General features: G+C 47.8%; 1 protein-coding gene and 2 long non-coding RNA genes across 9 annotated transcripts in view; 2 read left to right on the forward strand and 1 right to left on the reverse strand.

The window, feature by feature from the left end:
- The window catches only part of Pde4b (phosphodiesterase 4B), a 526,060-nt gene that overhangs the window by 30,973 nt on the left and 479,751 nt on the right, over positions 1-15,336 (reverse strand). For 3 of the 6 annotated variants that reach the window (XM_063258980.1, XM_063258986.1, XM_063258995.1), the window contains 2 exons: positions 14,886-14,990; positions 7,887-7,999 (listed from right to left, as the gene is read on the reverse strand). In XM_063258980.1, the coding sequence (XP_063115050.1) occupies positions 7,887-7,999; positions 14,886-14,990 (218 nt within the window). Of the gene's footprint in view, positions 1-7,886; positions 8,000-8,356; positions 8,488-14,885; positions 14,991-15,336 lie in introns of those variants that run through there. The other 3 variants (XM_063259006.1, XM_063259012.1, XM_063259016.1) reach the window with 2 other exon arrangements.
- On the forward strand, positions 3,688-4,580 carry LOC134478279 (uncharacterized). The gene is made up of 2 exons (XR_010050788.1): positions 3,688-4,059; positions 4,172-4,580. It is a non-coding gene; the product is annotated as an uncharacterized LOC134478279 (long non-coding RNA).
- On the forward strand, positions 5,523-12,910 carry LOC134478276 (uncharacterized). Of its 2 annotated transcripts, none has more exons than XR_010050784.1 (4): positions 5,523-6,076; positions 10,221-10,334; positions 10,585-10,764; positions 12,023-12,910. It is a non-coding gene; the product is annotated as an uncharacterized LOC134478276 (long non-coding RNA). The 2 variants fall into 2 exon arrangements; XR_010050783.1 differs by lacking the exon at positions 5,523-6,076 and adding an exon at positions 8,374-8,508.

The following is a 15,336-nucleotide window of genomic DNA, read 5'->3' on the forward strand; positions in this document are numbered from 1 at the left end:
CTCCCCCTGAGTTTAGCATGTAAGATTTTGCAGCTGTGCAGCTACGTACAACCATCAGCTAGGGAAAAAATACTCATCTTTTGTTTGATTTATGGAATTTCACCATCCTCAGTGACACAAATATTAATAGTTGCCAAATAAACGCTTCACTTTGTCTTGTCTGATCGGCTTTTCCATAGCCAGTGTGGTTGAGTTAGAAATGTATTTTTATTTAGTGACCATTTCTCTTCTTACTGTTTTACTTCTAAAACCAATACTTAAAGTTTATTTTTTTCAGATATTGGAGGGCAATATTTATTGTCCTAAGACTGAAACTTTTGAGTTGATTTCATCATTTTTACTTCTAGCTATCTGCACTGTAATTATTTTTATAATTCCTTAAGGCTGTATCATTATGCAAAATATTTGGGAAAAGAAAGCTGGGGATGTGACCAAGGTTTTTCATAATCAGCTTCAAACCTACTTAAATTTCGAATCATTTCAACTATTTCAAAAGACCAAAGTAACTGAGCTATAAACATGAATTTATTTAAATAAATTTTACTAAACTTCAGTCAATGAAGGCTTCAGGTTTCCAAAGGGATGCATGCTAAGACCGCAGGGGGATTAGGGGAAGGGAAAATTCTGTGACCCATACGCAGAATGGCGTGGTTTATAGCATTAAAATTGACTCCACAAGGAGGAAAAGATGATCAGGCACTCCCCAAAACAGAAACAAAAGACACAGGAGTTTTACTGTCTTCTTCATTTCAAAATAACTGAACAGTCCTTTCTTTGTGGAAGTGCTTGGCCACTTGAAAGTAAATCAAACAAAGGAAGTTACAGTAAAATACCCAGGAGACCAGGCAGTTTGGCACCAACTGAGGGGAACAGCACGTACATGTGGGCAGGTCGTGGGGGCCGGTGAGGCCCTGGAGAGGGCCTGGAAGGGAGCAAGGAAGCGCCTCAGTGGAGGGATGGTGCATGGGACACCTCCTTCCCAGGCACAGTGTCCTGGGGGTCTGTGCAGAGCACCTTGGGTTCCGACAGCCCAGCTGTGTCCACTTGCTAAGAGCACTGTTCCTCAGAGGGGAAAGCCCTCAGCAGAACTGTGCAAAACCCTTGGCCTCTCTTTTTTTAAGTCAACAATGGCATAGAACCTGGTGGGCTTTTCGACTGGAATCGGCTCTAAAAAATGCCCCTTCCCCTGAAAAAAAGGAAAGGAGGAAGTAAACAAAATAGAAACCAACATTTGTGCCACTGATGCAGCATAACTCTTTCCAGACTAGAGTTTTAGATTCTACTTGACAATCTGAGCATCCAACTGTGTTTCTCACATGGAGAAGTGAGGCTCCCCTTCAAAGGACTTATCTATGAGATGTGGAGGACATAACCTTTATCAGCTATCCAGAATTACAAAGGTAACAGCCCTCTTTGAACCCCATTTGTCTTTAGAGATCAGCCCTCTGAGGAATTTTTGACTGAGTTAGCAGAAAGAGTTGGGCTAAGTAGGCACAATTTAGGGAAGGAAATCATTCCAAATTCCAACATGGAAATACTCAAGTTAAACAAAATAAAAGTAGATGTTTTCAATACTGTTATTTACATTTCCGTGAGTGTTCTACAATAAAGCTCTTTGGTTAAAATCATTCTTCCTTCTTATCACTGTCAGTAGGTTGTGTTTCCCTGCCAAGACTAGCCAGCCCACAGGCTGGAAATATGGTGGTAGGTGTGGATTCGAATTTTGAACCAGACTGAAAGAAGGGTGGCCAGAATTGGAAGAATACAGTGTCCCATCAACCACCACCAACTCCTTTAGAAGAATTGCTAATTACATCTAAATGTCTTTCTATGTGTTTGTATCTTGTTGGGGTCATTGGTGATTAGCCAGATGACTTTGCATATGAATGCTGACTCTCTGTCCCTGTCTGTCTCTATCCCTCTCTTTCTCTCCTTTTCTTCCTCATGATGTTGCTAAGCAAGTGTTGCACAGGACTCTCAGCCATGGCTCCCTTATTTCTACACCTTGGCTAAGTCACTTCTAGTCCTTTGAGCGGTCTTCAAAACAGGGATAACGACAGTGCCTACTTTAAAGTGTCGCTGTGAGCAACTCTGGGTGAAGAGCTTAGTACGAGGCCCATACAGAGTCTGCACCCATCCCAGCAGTGTCCTTCTTTACTATTATTATTCTATCAATAAACATAAGACCTGAAAGAGGCCATCAAGATGATCAATAAGAAAGTGTAAACAATCAAATATTTAATCATTCTTACTAACATTTGCAAATAAAGGCACAGCAAGAACTCAAACTCGAGGCTCATTCGCATATGTATATATATATGTGTGTGTGTGTGTGTATGTATATATTTGTTGTTGATATATGTTTGTTGTTGTTGTTGTTTTATTTGCTACCTCCATACTTCACTGTATATACATCTCAGCTGCAAAGAGAGACAAATTGCATCAAAAGTGCATGAATGCCCACCCAGCCACCGGAGCTGATTTTTACTCTATTTTGCCCCCAATTCAAGGTCACCTCACACACGTGTGAGGCTGTATGTGTAAGCCTGAGTATATAAAGACACAAGTGATGCCATCTCCTGTTTGGAGTCACAGCATGGGATTGACTGAAGTTAGGCTTGGTCAGCACCTTGGATGAGGTAGCGCTGGGGGCCTTGCTCCTGTACCCCAGCCTCTCTCTCCCGTACCTAGCAGCAGGTGTCTTATGTGGAGCCTGCGTGCAGCCTCTGCTACCTTGTGGGTCCAAGCTCCTCCTGCTTCACTCTCTCCCCCACCACGTGACCACCTCCTGCCTCCTCTTGTCTGGAGAATGTTTCTTCCCACAGCACATTCAGGGGACGAGGTCAACACAGGCCCGGCGAGGGGGTTTAAGGTCATGTGGGCAATGGCTATTAGGGTCTAGCAGTTGCACAGTGTGGCCTCGAGGCGTGTGCAGGAGGCCCCTCCGCCTGACCCACTCACCTCTCGGGCCAGTGGGCAGGTGGAGGAAGACAAGGCCAAGGCTCGCTGAAGCACGGAGTCCAGGAAAGGGACCCTTCTGGTGCTAAGGTTGCTGAGGACGGTGCTGCTCTAATCACTACCATGGGCTTTTAGGCCAATGTGGCATCAGTGCCTTCCAACTATTGGTCGGCTGCCCACATCAGCTGGCGAGAGAGAGCAAAGACGAATCTGTCAGCCAGAAGATCTGTCTCCAATGGCTTTCACTGCACCCAGTGCAGCCCTTAGCTCGTGACAGTCCTGCTGTACAGAAATCAGCTCTCCCCACCCTGCACGATCCACCCATCTCAATCGCCCGCCCGAGTCACGCAGCCTGGTTTCCAAGTGGCTCCAGGCTGGGCTGGGGGGACTGTGGGACTCTCTTCTGTCTCCTCTGAGAGCTCAGGCAACGATCTTCCTCTGTGCCAGCTGCTCTTGAAAAACTGGAAGACAAAACCTGTGCAGCCAGGAGAGCTGACTTCCCCAGACACAGTGCCTGGGGGCTGATTTCAGCAGAACTTAGGAAAGGCTCGCAGGTTTCCCAAACTTTTTCCAAAGGGCCAAGTCCTGGAGCTTCGCTCTAAAGCAAATGGTGAGAACAGCACACTGACTGTCACCAAGTAGGCTCAGATCTTCACCCTGGACATCAAATGGTCCCAGGGCACAGCTGGGAGAGAAGGAGAAGTTCAGAGGAGGGCATCTGGGGGGGAGCCAGGATAGGGACAGGCGATGAACGTCACTCCTTATGAGCTATCAGTGTGTGCTTCTTTGGACAAACTGCCTATGTGCTGAGTACCTGTGACACTTTAGACACTTTTTTCCCACCCAAAAGTCCCGGGAGGGGAGCTGCACTTCTGCAGAAAGGCAGAGCTCCTCCCTTTCCCTGTCCGTCAGTCCAGCTATGCCTCCCTGGAGCTGTCCCGGGCTGCTGCAACCCTGGCCTTTCCTTTCTGACTGCCTCTGTCAGGAAGGGGACAGGAAATTCTAGTCACCCTCACAGCAGCTGCACCATTCCTGCTATCCTCCCACAATGACGTCGGTCGGCTTTGGCGACAGGAGGTCAGGAACTGAGCCACAGTGAAGGTCAGGGGGATAGGTCACTGTTCGGGCCCGCTGGCCGGGGATCCTCCTGGGGCTGTTTGCTCTCTTCCTCTCTACATTGCTTCTCTTTCCGTTCCTCTTTTTTATACTGCAGAGCCAAAGCATCCTGTTTTCAAAACATCGGGCTGTTTTGCCACGGAGCCATCCACGCTCCGGTGCCTTTTGCTCAAGTTAAGACAGTTCTAATTCAGGAGGTGTTGAAAGTTGAAACACAGAAATGAACCAGTGAGGATCTGCCGCTCAGCGGAGCCCTCTGACAAGTCCGACGCGCGGCAGGCTGCTGGCCGAAGGCTCCCAGACACCCCTTTCAACGAGCAAGACAATATCATTGCCTCGTAAAACTCTCCCTGACCTTCCTCCTCTTCTTGCCACATTTTGGAGAAAATGATCTGTAGCATGAATCTACCTGGCTGCAACTTTCTCTCAAATTTTGCAATTCTGTTTGGCCTGGAGCCAGCATTGAGGGCTCAAGAAAACTATGCCTTTTTTGTAAGTTACAGAAACAGTTCTTCAATTCCCTGGGCTCTGAAGTCCACTTGGGAAAGGTAATTATAATCTTTGAGGCCAGACGTCTCTAACCCCAGGACTAGAGAGGCTGACACAGGATGGTGGCCATGAGTTCCAGGCCAGCCTGGGCTACATAGCAAAATCCTATCTCAAAAAAATTTACAATCTTTGAACTACTCTATTTCATTCAGACTCCTTAAGAGTTAAGGGAAACAATCCAGTAAACAAAAAAAATAGAGGCAAAGCCCAGCTCTACCCAGATAAAGTGAGCAGGAACCCCCACTTGCTTTTCCCCCACCAGACTCAAAAACAACTCCCCACCATTTGCATGTGGACTGGCTCCAGGTCACCTACGTGTACCGCAATGTGTGACGCTGGCTCTCCACATGGACCCTCTTATATCTGGCATTAGCAACAAAATGCGGCAGTCACTTAGCTGAGACAGGAGTAGGGACATGGAGGATTTTTGGGTATTGTTTTTTCTTTTTTGCAAAACTTGTAGATGCGGATAATAAGTGACCATTGACTGAACTCATGCTTCATGGGGTTCATGGGGTGCCTCACTAAGTACTGTAAGTTCATTATCTCCATCCACTCAGCATCTACCCCATGGGGTGGGTACTGCTTTTATCCCTGTTATATGGGTTGGGCACTGAGCCAGTGAAGTAAATCAGCCCAAGTCAGAGGTGACCAGCATACTTGGAACCGCAGTTCCCCAAATCCGAGCTCACACCTTTCTCCTTCTCCCTCTAGAAAACAGCCTCGCACTCATTTTTTGCTCTGCGACTCTTTCTTGCTGAGAGGGTGACTTCTCAAACAGCAGCTTGGATGGGGGCCTCAAACCATTTAGACAACATTTAAAGTGGAATGTGGGTTATTCTCATCACGGGTAACGCAGTCACCCCTAAAATGAGTATCGATCAAATTGCTTTCTGGTAACAGCAGTATCTTCTCTATTGCATTATATCCTTCGAGCCACAGTTTACACTGTGCTTAACTCTACCGGGAGCAATTGTCTGAACAGTTAAGATGAAAAGTGGAGAGTGTAGTAAACAGAGAGCTCTTTTTTCCTAAGAGTTGAAATTGACGTCAGCTGTCAGGTGGGCGCCCCTCCTCCACTGGGGTAACTGCTTTGCCTTACAACGTTTCAGCCTCAGACTTTGGAAGTAGGTGAGGCCACAGCACCAGGGGCCACCCTTTCTGGGGGGAGCGGGACGAGCTCCCTGTAGCTTTCATGCTTCCTGCCCACCGCTCCATCACGGAGAAACAGGAGCTGGAGGGATGGGAGATTCTCACTCGGCCCCACACAGAGCCAGGGGTCACAGCCTCATCGGCTATGATGCTGAACATGAAACAGTTTCAGATAAGACCACATCCCACGTCAGCATCCCAGACGCAAAAGTGGCCAGAGCACCACACTTCCAACACTCAGAGCGAAAAAGGAATTGCAACTCGTATATTCTCTGGGAATCTTCTTTTCCTCCTTCTGCAGGTGAGTACTTGCTTTGGCTTGGTGACACCATCAGCACCACCCATACCGCCACAGTGTCCACAGAGGTAAAACCTACTGAAAAACAATCCCCAAATATTGGATCTAGGTGTCACCCAGGCATCAGGCATCAGCTCTGAGGGCCCAGAGTACCTGCTAATGCTCTCTGGGAGGCCAAGCAAGTGTGAAAGTCCTTCTCCTCACCCGAGGGTGCAGGCCTGGTGTGATTTGGAGAAGTTACACAGTTGAGGCACCCTGAGGGGAAGGAGCTAGTTGAGTTTTACACCAGCCTGGAAAGTCCCTGAAGTCAGCCATCAGCTGAGAGTTTCAGCCAAATCAGTCAATGATATTTAAACTTCAAGGTATTCTTTTCATATTTCCACCCCACTAACGAGCTCTGAACTAAAATCTCACAAAGAGTCTTAGTTTTGCCCTTTTATCTATCCACAAACAAAGGGCTCCAGAGTGACAAGGGTCCCTGGGCCAAGACCTCCACCTTTCAGCATCTCTGCTTCCTCTGTCCAGAGCCTTAGAGCAGGAGCCAGGAGCCTGGATTCAGAGCTGACACTCTGAACCCCAGGGAAGGAGGAGGGACACACATTCACAGGCCCTGAGGCTGCTACAGGCTTACAGCCAGGTGTTCTACGAATCCTTCTCCAGCCCCAGAGACACAAGACAGTCACATTGTGTGTCCAGCTGGAGTGACCGGAGAGCCTGGAAGTGTGCTCTGGGGAGGGTGGAGAACTTTTTACAGACGAGCGTCCAAACTGCAACCCCAAACCCACTTATTTATGGTAAAGTGCCAACCCTGCCATTAAACCCGAATACTGAGGTTTTAGTTTAGAAAAAACAACTCGTACATTAACACCTTCCATCTTAAAAGAAAAACAGATAATACACATGCCAGAGGTTCACAACCCCTGGTAGAAGGTCGTTCATTCCCTTTGTCAAACTAAGCTTCCATATATGTATATTTATGAAACTCTATAACTCTGCATATACATTTTTTTCCTCTAAGGAAAAAATACAAGCAGGCAACACCTCTCACTATATAACTTGTATAAAGTAGAACTCCAAGCCTGAGTGTTACACAAATGATATGATAGATAATTAACGTTCTGTAAGACATAAATTTGGTCTAGATATTGCAGATAAAACCTTTTATTTTTGCAGTATGGGTGGACCTTGCTTTCAGCTTGAAAATCAGCAAACTTCAGAAAACACAACTTTCTGTCTCTGGAAAGTATATTGTTACTTTTTTATCTTAGGTCATGCCCACATCTCAAAAGAAATGGTAGAAAATCCCCAACTGTCCTTCTTTTCAGAAAGAGGAATTCATCAAACTTCAAGGCAAATCTGGTTTTTTTTTTTTTTTTTTCCTCATGGGTATTAAGCAGGTCAAATTATTTCCTTGTTTAAAATATATGTCTAACCTAACAACTCATTGCAGTGGAACCTGCTGTACACCCCCCACCCCGTCCAGATCTCAAGTTTTCTGATAACTGTAAAAAGAGAAAAGTTAAAAACAACCCAGGATTTTCATTTGTAGAGTGAGTTGGAAGCTTACAGAAACCTTTCAGTTTCCACGCATCTGAGCTGTATCAGTTTAGATACCTTGAGTTTTAGACACCAAACCTCACTGGGGATTTTAAACGGGCTGAGGCACCCAGACACAAGCCAGTGCAGCACCGGGGAACATCGAGCCACAGCCAGAAACACACTCTCAGGGCAGGCAGGCAGGCAGCTGGGGCTGCCCCCCACGCAGGCTGCTGCCCACAGGACCAGCCAGTGGCCCCCGGATGGCCAGCCTTACCTTGTTGGAAGCCATCTCACTGACGGAGCGGTAGGTCTGGATGGTCTCTAGCTGGTCCAAGCACCAGTCCAGCTCCTCCAGCGTTTCCATCGCTAGCTTTTGATAAGGTTCTTCTGCAAACAAACACACAGGCATGTAGTCAGGCTGCAGCTGCGGCAGGCTGTCCACCACGGAGTCCACGCTGCCACTGCCGATCCCGGCGCTACTGAAGGTGCCCCCTTGCTCCTTCATTATTTACTGGGCGACGACTCCTTCCTACACGCTCCACCAGGAGGACAAATCACCGTGGTGCTGTGCTGGAGGGAGGACAGGATGGCTGGGGCCAAGTCTACACCCCCTGCCAGGATGAGGTGTCAGTGAACTACCGAGAAACTTCCTCTGAGGAAGAGGGCGGGACCAGCTCTCCCGCCCCATCTGCATAAATGTGCCCTGAAACTAAAGGCAGAGGCAGCCGCGTTTTCTCTCCCTGCCTTAGTCATCCCGGGCTCTTCAAGGTGTGTGATGTCACTTCTGAGCCTTTGCACCGAGCAGAGAAGCGGACTCAGCAGCCTCCTCTCCTCACTGCTTTTCTCCTAAATGAAGCCTGCGGTGGGAATCGGGCGATCACTGGGCTGAACACCAGGTGCTCATTCATTCCGGGGTACTGGACGTGTTCCAGTCGGAATAACTCTGGATCCAGCGAAGCTGGACCCGCTGGAGTCAGCCTCTGGGCTGTTCTTTCCTCCCCTCCCAACCTCTCCTTAATTAGAGGCAAATGAGGTTTCCCCGATAAGACTTCAGTCTAAGGGAAACTGTCTGGGGTTTTTGGTGAGCACGTCTGTCTGACTGCCCGGGAAGTCTCAGGCTCTTGTTATACTAAACAAAGCGCAAACCTCCCTTCCGCCAGGGCCAGGGTCACAGGGAAATTCTGAACCAGACTTCCAGGTGGAGCCGCATGTGAACACTGGGGACTTGTGTCTGGTCAAAGCTGGGGCAGAGGAGGGTCTGATCCCCCAACCCCATCCCCCATCCCCACCACAAGCTGCCCTCTCTGGCAATATTCTCAGGACACCCTACAAAAATATTATTTTCAAGATCCTATTTTCGCTGGACAATTCAAACTTTTTAATTCATCCACAGCACGCCATTTCATATTGAACAGGCTGTGGGTCTAAACAAATACCCTGGGTTATTGACTTAAGAAACCCATGTTAATAAACACTGAATTAATTTTATAATGCTAGATGAACTAACGAAGCATCAGACAGTTATAAAAAGCAGCCAGACTCTCACACATGGTTGGCTGTTTGTCAAAGGGAACAACACTCATTAATTCGACCAAGCTTTCTCCAACGTAAGCATACAATAGGCGCTAAAGAAATTTAAAAAAAAATCTTATAAAGCTGTAATGTAACATTCCTGACAGATTTAGAACACATTTTTTATATAGTTATGCAAAAACCCTAGTAGGGCCATATAACTTTATTATTATGTGAATATTTTTATGTGTCTGTGGTATTCAGTTAGAAGCATGTTTCCCCATATTTCAAAGAATCGCTGCACTGTTTGATCTCTCGTATGTGGGACACTTCCAGATAAACAAGGGTTAACACTCAATATCCTGTATGTCATACTTTAAAACCCACAAAACCACTAGAGGTAACTTCCTCCATTTTTTTCACACTCCTCAGAAATGTGCAGACAAGAAATTGGGGTGTTTTTAAGAAAACTTTTCGAGCTAGACTTGCACACCACCCTCTGTTCTTCTCCTTCATTCTGCAGTTCAGCCTCAGGACAGAGAGCCCCCCTTCTCTGCCTAGCATGTCCGAGATACGCCCTGCCTCCTGGGGTTCTTTCCAGAAGGGCCTCCTTCCAAGGAAGCTTTTCCTGAAGACAGAGCCCCTTCATTCTTACTCCTTGCCCTTAGGGAAGAAAAAGTCTAACCAACTCCCCAGGTGCCTCTCCTTTACAACCTGTTGTTGTTGGGGGCCAGGGTCAAACATTCACTCCTACAGAGAAGAGTAAACAGTTCATGCAGAGCTCTGGGAATCAGCAGATAGACCAAAGGACTGGAGGATGACAAGGCACATTCTTTTTAGGAAGAGGAAGACAAAAATCTTACTTCTATTCCAGCTTCACCTAGGAAATACAGTAATTATACAAACAGAAGCACAGAAAAAAGAAAAGAAAAAAGAAAGGGACCCTTTGAAGCCTAGGTAGAGCTGCCACAAGACCCTGGTTGTCTCTCTCGGGAGGATCAGGCAGCAGCCTCCTAGCCTGGGTCCAATCTGAGATGTGGGTGCCCAGTTGATGAAAGCAATATTGTCTTGATCCATCACTTGCTTTTTGTGTTAGGTCCACCCCAGGATTTTTGAAGCCATGGCTTCCCTTCTGGGGTTGGTCTCCAGGAGACACCGGGACACGTAAATGGTACTCAGAGAAGCTCAAGGCCTGACCCAGAGGACAGAGGTGAGGGAGAGCTCCAGCTGGGGCTGGTGGGAGGCTGCAGCCCTGCACCTTGGGCAGGGGGTTTTAGAATCAGAATCCGAAGCTCTGTCTGCAGTCCCTGGAAAGGTGAAGGCTCCGTGCTCAGACAGCAAGGAAAAGTGCACTGTACTTAGGGCTTCCAGAGTTTGAAGATTTTTCTCCCCTCTCTCCTACGTTCTCTCTCTGCTATGAGATGTTTTCCTAAACTTCTTCTTTTTTTTTTTGGTACCAGGAATGGAATTCAGGACCTCACACTTGCCAGGCCAGCACTGTGCCACTGAGCTATGACCTTGGCCCTTAAAAACTTTTAAATGACAGGAAAGTTGCAAGGATAACGCAGAGTCCCATGGGCCCACATCCTGGCTTCACTGAGGTTAATACTTACCTTACCCTGGCACCTCTGTCACAGTGAGTAAGTAGCTGGGCGAGTTTTCTTTCACGTCCTATTCCTTCCAGCATCGGGATACCAGGGGGTAAGGGCAGATCCCCTCCTAGCTGACCAGGAGACCCACATCTGGGATGACTTGGGGTGCACACACAGCTCCCAGCTGCTGGGCATCACTTCCTGCCAGGGCCAGGCTGACCCGCTGTGCCCAGGGCAGGGATGGCCCCTGGGGAAGCAGAGTCAGGAGTCTCTTCTTCCCAGGGCTGCGGTGCCCCACTCCGAGGCAGACAGCCCTTTAGGGACTTACATGTATCCCGAGAGGACTGCTGCTTCATCTCTGGGTCATGCTAGGACCAGAGGTGATCCTGGGTTCACTCTTTTCAAAACAGGGTTTTTGTCTACCCTGGTACCGTGTGGCCAGCCCGGGACAGAGCGGCTGCTACCATGTGTAGCTTAGATCCGTCAGGCACAGGTGCTGTAATCAGACCTTTCCTGTGGCTGCATGCAGGCCCCTGCCAGGAAAGCAGGGAAACAAGGGTCATGGATGGGGCAGGAGGCAGGAGATGGGGTGCTTCCTGGGGTGCTGGAGCTAAGAGGGAGCACACAACTGTGACCCAAAGGCTGAAGACATGTGTAGCTCAGTGCTACAGCGCTTGCATAGCATACCTTGGGGCCTGGGTTTGATCCCCAGCACCACAAAAATGAAAAGCCCCCAAAATAAATAACCCCCAAAACAGTGAGAACCTGCCCAGGAGAAAGAAGGTGGTGGCCTAAATAAATAAAGATGTAGGGGGAGGCGAGGCTCCAAGCACTGGGCACGTGTTTTGCTGTCCTGTTAGACTCCACCTACCAAATAAAAATTCAAAGATCAACTCTGAGTTTCAGGACTGCAAGCCCGGGGCCCTCGGAGCACAGGGCCCTCTCTCCTACGCCTCTTGCCAAGAAGAAGCAGCGCTTTTCAGTACAGACAGAAGTCTCATGCAAGTCAGGACGGACAGTGTGGCCTGGACGGTCCCACAGTCAATCCTAGTTTATAAGATTTTCCCCAGGAGACAAAAATAAATAAATAAATAAATATAAAAAGGGCTGGGGATTTAGCTCAGAGGCATAAGCGCCTGCCTTGCAAGCAGGCAGTTGTGAGTTCCATCCCTGGTACCGATAAAAACGAAAAAGACAAAATAAATAAATAAATAAATAAATAAATAAGATTTTCCCCAGGGAAGGAGCAGGGAGAAGCAACTCCCTTCCTCTTCCTTCCCTTCCTCAACGATTTCCCTGCTCTCAGTCCATCAGAATTGCAGAAGGAGACTTTCTTCCTCAGTGGGTCTGGCGGGGATTGCAACTGAGCCCGAGTAGCAGGAACGATTGGGATGCACATCAGCCTGACGGTAGTGCACTAGACAATCAGCTCTTTCTCAGAAGATCCCAGACACACTGCTGATGAATCTTTACGACATCTCTGAGTGACGGACGGACCGACATGGGAGAATTGTGATTACCCCTAATTCACTGAACGGCACCAACTCTGAAGTCAAAGGTGGAACCACTGAGCCAGCAGCCCGCCTAGTTTCCGGGCAGCCTGTATGTGATCTGTGACAATGAGGACTCAGCCCTGCAAACACACACATTCCTGCAAATGCTGCGTTTAAAGTTACACTTTACGCTTGGGTCTTTTCTGTCTAAAATTGCACAACCGCTTCTCTAAATGGTGTCGGTCCCCAAGTCTCCTCTTCCCTTTTCTGACCCACTTGACACAGCCCTTCCTAGACGAACTGCGCAATGTTTACCCAGAAGCCCCTGTGCAGTTCTCCTGCTGTGTCGGCTTCTGGGGTGACCTCAAGCAGATTCGATTCTCCGGGACTAAATCTCCCTCTCTCTCAAATGAGGAAAAGGAAAATACCCTGCTCTCATGGGGAAGACGTGAGACAGTAAATCTTCATTATAGGCCACTGCCAATCACTCATTTGTCACTGCAGATGGGAGAGAGGTACATTGCAGAAAATTAGAAAATCACAGACAAGCAAAGCTTTGATAAATCTCACATTTTACCAAGTAGAGACTCCGCATTGTTAACTCCTTGGCACACATGACTTTGTGTATATGTGTGTATGTGTGCATGTAAAATAGAATGTGTACAATAGAAATAGACTCAAGTAAAATTGCAAAGTACAAACTGTTTCTTTTTATTCTATTTAAATAATTTTTCAGGTCATCTAATATTTTGGTTCATAGTCCAACTTTTCTGGTTTTTCTACGCCAATCCTGTAGCTGTGTGTATGTGTGCGTGTGCACATGTGCATGTATGTTTGTGTGCAGTTGTATCCAGAGAAGAATAACAATAGGAAAGAATCATCAGAAACCTCTGCTGGCCACCAACAGGTATCTGTTCATAGTTAGAAGACACACAGAATGGGTCCTAGCAGGGGTGAAGTCTGGGCTGAGCTGGACGGGAAGCTATCTCTGTAGCCTGTGTGTCAATGTGTGACCTTATTTCTCCACTGAGCTGCAAAAGTAGGGACAGAGGCCCTTTGCTTGGTATCACTACACTTTGAAATTGTACTTCTCATCATTTTTCATACAGATGAGGAAGCCCGCGAGGAGAGCTGTGTGCTCGGGCCCCAGATACACACAACTGGAGAGGAAAAACGTCACTCCGCCCTCCACGCATACATTTCCTACAAACCACATCTAAATTCAATTTTACTAATGCTCTGCCAATATCAGGAACACAGCTGTCAGGTCTCTGCCACTTTCTTCTCAGAGAAAGCACATAAGAAATCTAAATGGGTTTTTGCTCATGGACCTCATAGAATTGGATGTTTCCTATTAGAGCAGGTGGTAATTATTTGCAGGGTTATAATCATAGTTAGGCAAATCAGAATTATTGCCATTTTGTGACAGTGGGGGTGAATCTCCTAAGCATAAATTCGAAGAAAAAGAAACCACACCCTAAAGTGTACGTTTAAAAAGTACGTTTCAATTTACACACAGTTCAAAAGAGGTAAAAATGAATCCACAATAGTAGAAGTCAAGACAGTGGCTCTTCTTGTGGGCGAGTGACCCTGTGGGGCTTGGAGCTCTTTCTGTGGAGGCTGGCAATGATCCATCCATCGATCTGCATCCTGCTGAAGTGAGGGTGTTTGTTTTCCAAAAAGCCCCTGACTTCTTCACTGGTTCTTGGGGCACTGCTCTTTCTTGTCAGTTTTCAGTGCAGGCTTTCAATAGAGTGCCCTCTGCAGAGAGCTTGCTTATAGACACAAGAGCAGGGTTTCTTCCCATGCCCTTCTTTTCCCTGGCTGGCCTCAGCAATGGGTGTCTGTAGCTGGTTCTGAGTAAGTGTCACACTGCTGATCCATAATCAAGAGAGAGGCTGGTTTCAGTATGACACGGGCCAGCACGCTCACACCATCTCAGAGCCAGGGAGGTACACTGGCGTCTGACAAGTGCTGAGTGGTAGCAGTGACAGCACACAGGATAAGCAGCCCACTGTGCCTCTGTTCCTTCCCCCGGAGACGGGAAGATGGCTTGAGCATGTTCTTAGGGTCCGGTGACTCACCCAGTCCCCAGCAACGGACTGGCAGGAACCCTCTCCCCCTTCTGACTCCCTTCCCTGTCATCCTGAATCATTTTCCTGAGGGTAGACTTACACGTGTGATAGCTATACAGGTGAAGTTTTACTTTAACCCTAGGCCACAGCAGTGTGGGTGGGGTTGGTCGGGGTCCCTGCCACCCCTAATAGACACTGGCACAGTGGTACAGCAGACACGGAGAAGAGTACAGAAAGCTCTTCCTTTCTTTCTTCCTTCCTTCCTTCCTTCCTTCCTTCCTTCATTCCTTCCTTCTTTCCTTCCTCCCTTCCTTCCTTCCTTCCTTCCTTCCTTCCTTCCTTCCTTCACTCGACCACTCATTCCCCAAAAGCATACTGAGCTTCTATCTGCCGCTGGCTGGGGCGCTGGGTTAAAGCACAGAGGAAGCTACCTAAGAAGTGGTGCTGTCGCCATCCTGAATGATCTTATTAGAAACCCCTTCTCCATTCCCCGAAAGGCGGGTCCCTGGAGTCAGTTCCTTCCCAGGCTTCTAATGTCCCGTGCGCGACATGTGGCTTCAAGGATCCTTCGCCCTCCACAGACCAGTCCAGCCTTACGCACCAGCTTGCGGCTCAGAGGGCCTTTGTGATTCCCAGTGGGGCCTCGGTGTCTTGGAGTCAGCACACGTATGTCTCAGATTCCTTTCCATAATGCAGTAGATGCTTGCTGAAATGTAAAACAGGTTCTTGCATTAAGAGACCAGCCTTTCCGTTCTTAGCGGTGTGAGACTGAACATATTGTCCTGTTCACTCGATGGGCTTGGCTAGGATTTTCCCCCCTTTCCCCTTTCTAATCTGCAGTACTTTTCTCTGTTAGAAGTTACCTGGATGCTTTCTCTCAGTGAAATACACTTGTGTTACAGCATGCTGCTGCAGAAAAGCTCGTTGCTCTAAGCTGAAGTAGCACATTCTTAGAACAAAGCCCAGGAGCTACAGAATACTTAGTGACTGGCAGTGTCTTCTTTCCAAGGAAAGAGCTATGAGCCCTGCATGGCCTTTATTTCAGCAGGAAC

Source organism: Cavia porcellus, unplaced genomic scaffold, assembly GCF_034190915.1.
Source record: "Cavia porcellus strain 051 isolate PalLab524CR breed Dunkin Hartley unplaced genomic scaffold, mCavPor4.1 scaffold_1, whole genome shotgun sequence".
Lineage (NCBI taxonomy): Eukaryota > Metazoa > Chordata > Mammalia > Rodentia > Caviidae > Cavia > Cavia porcellus.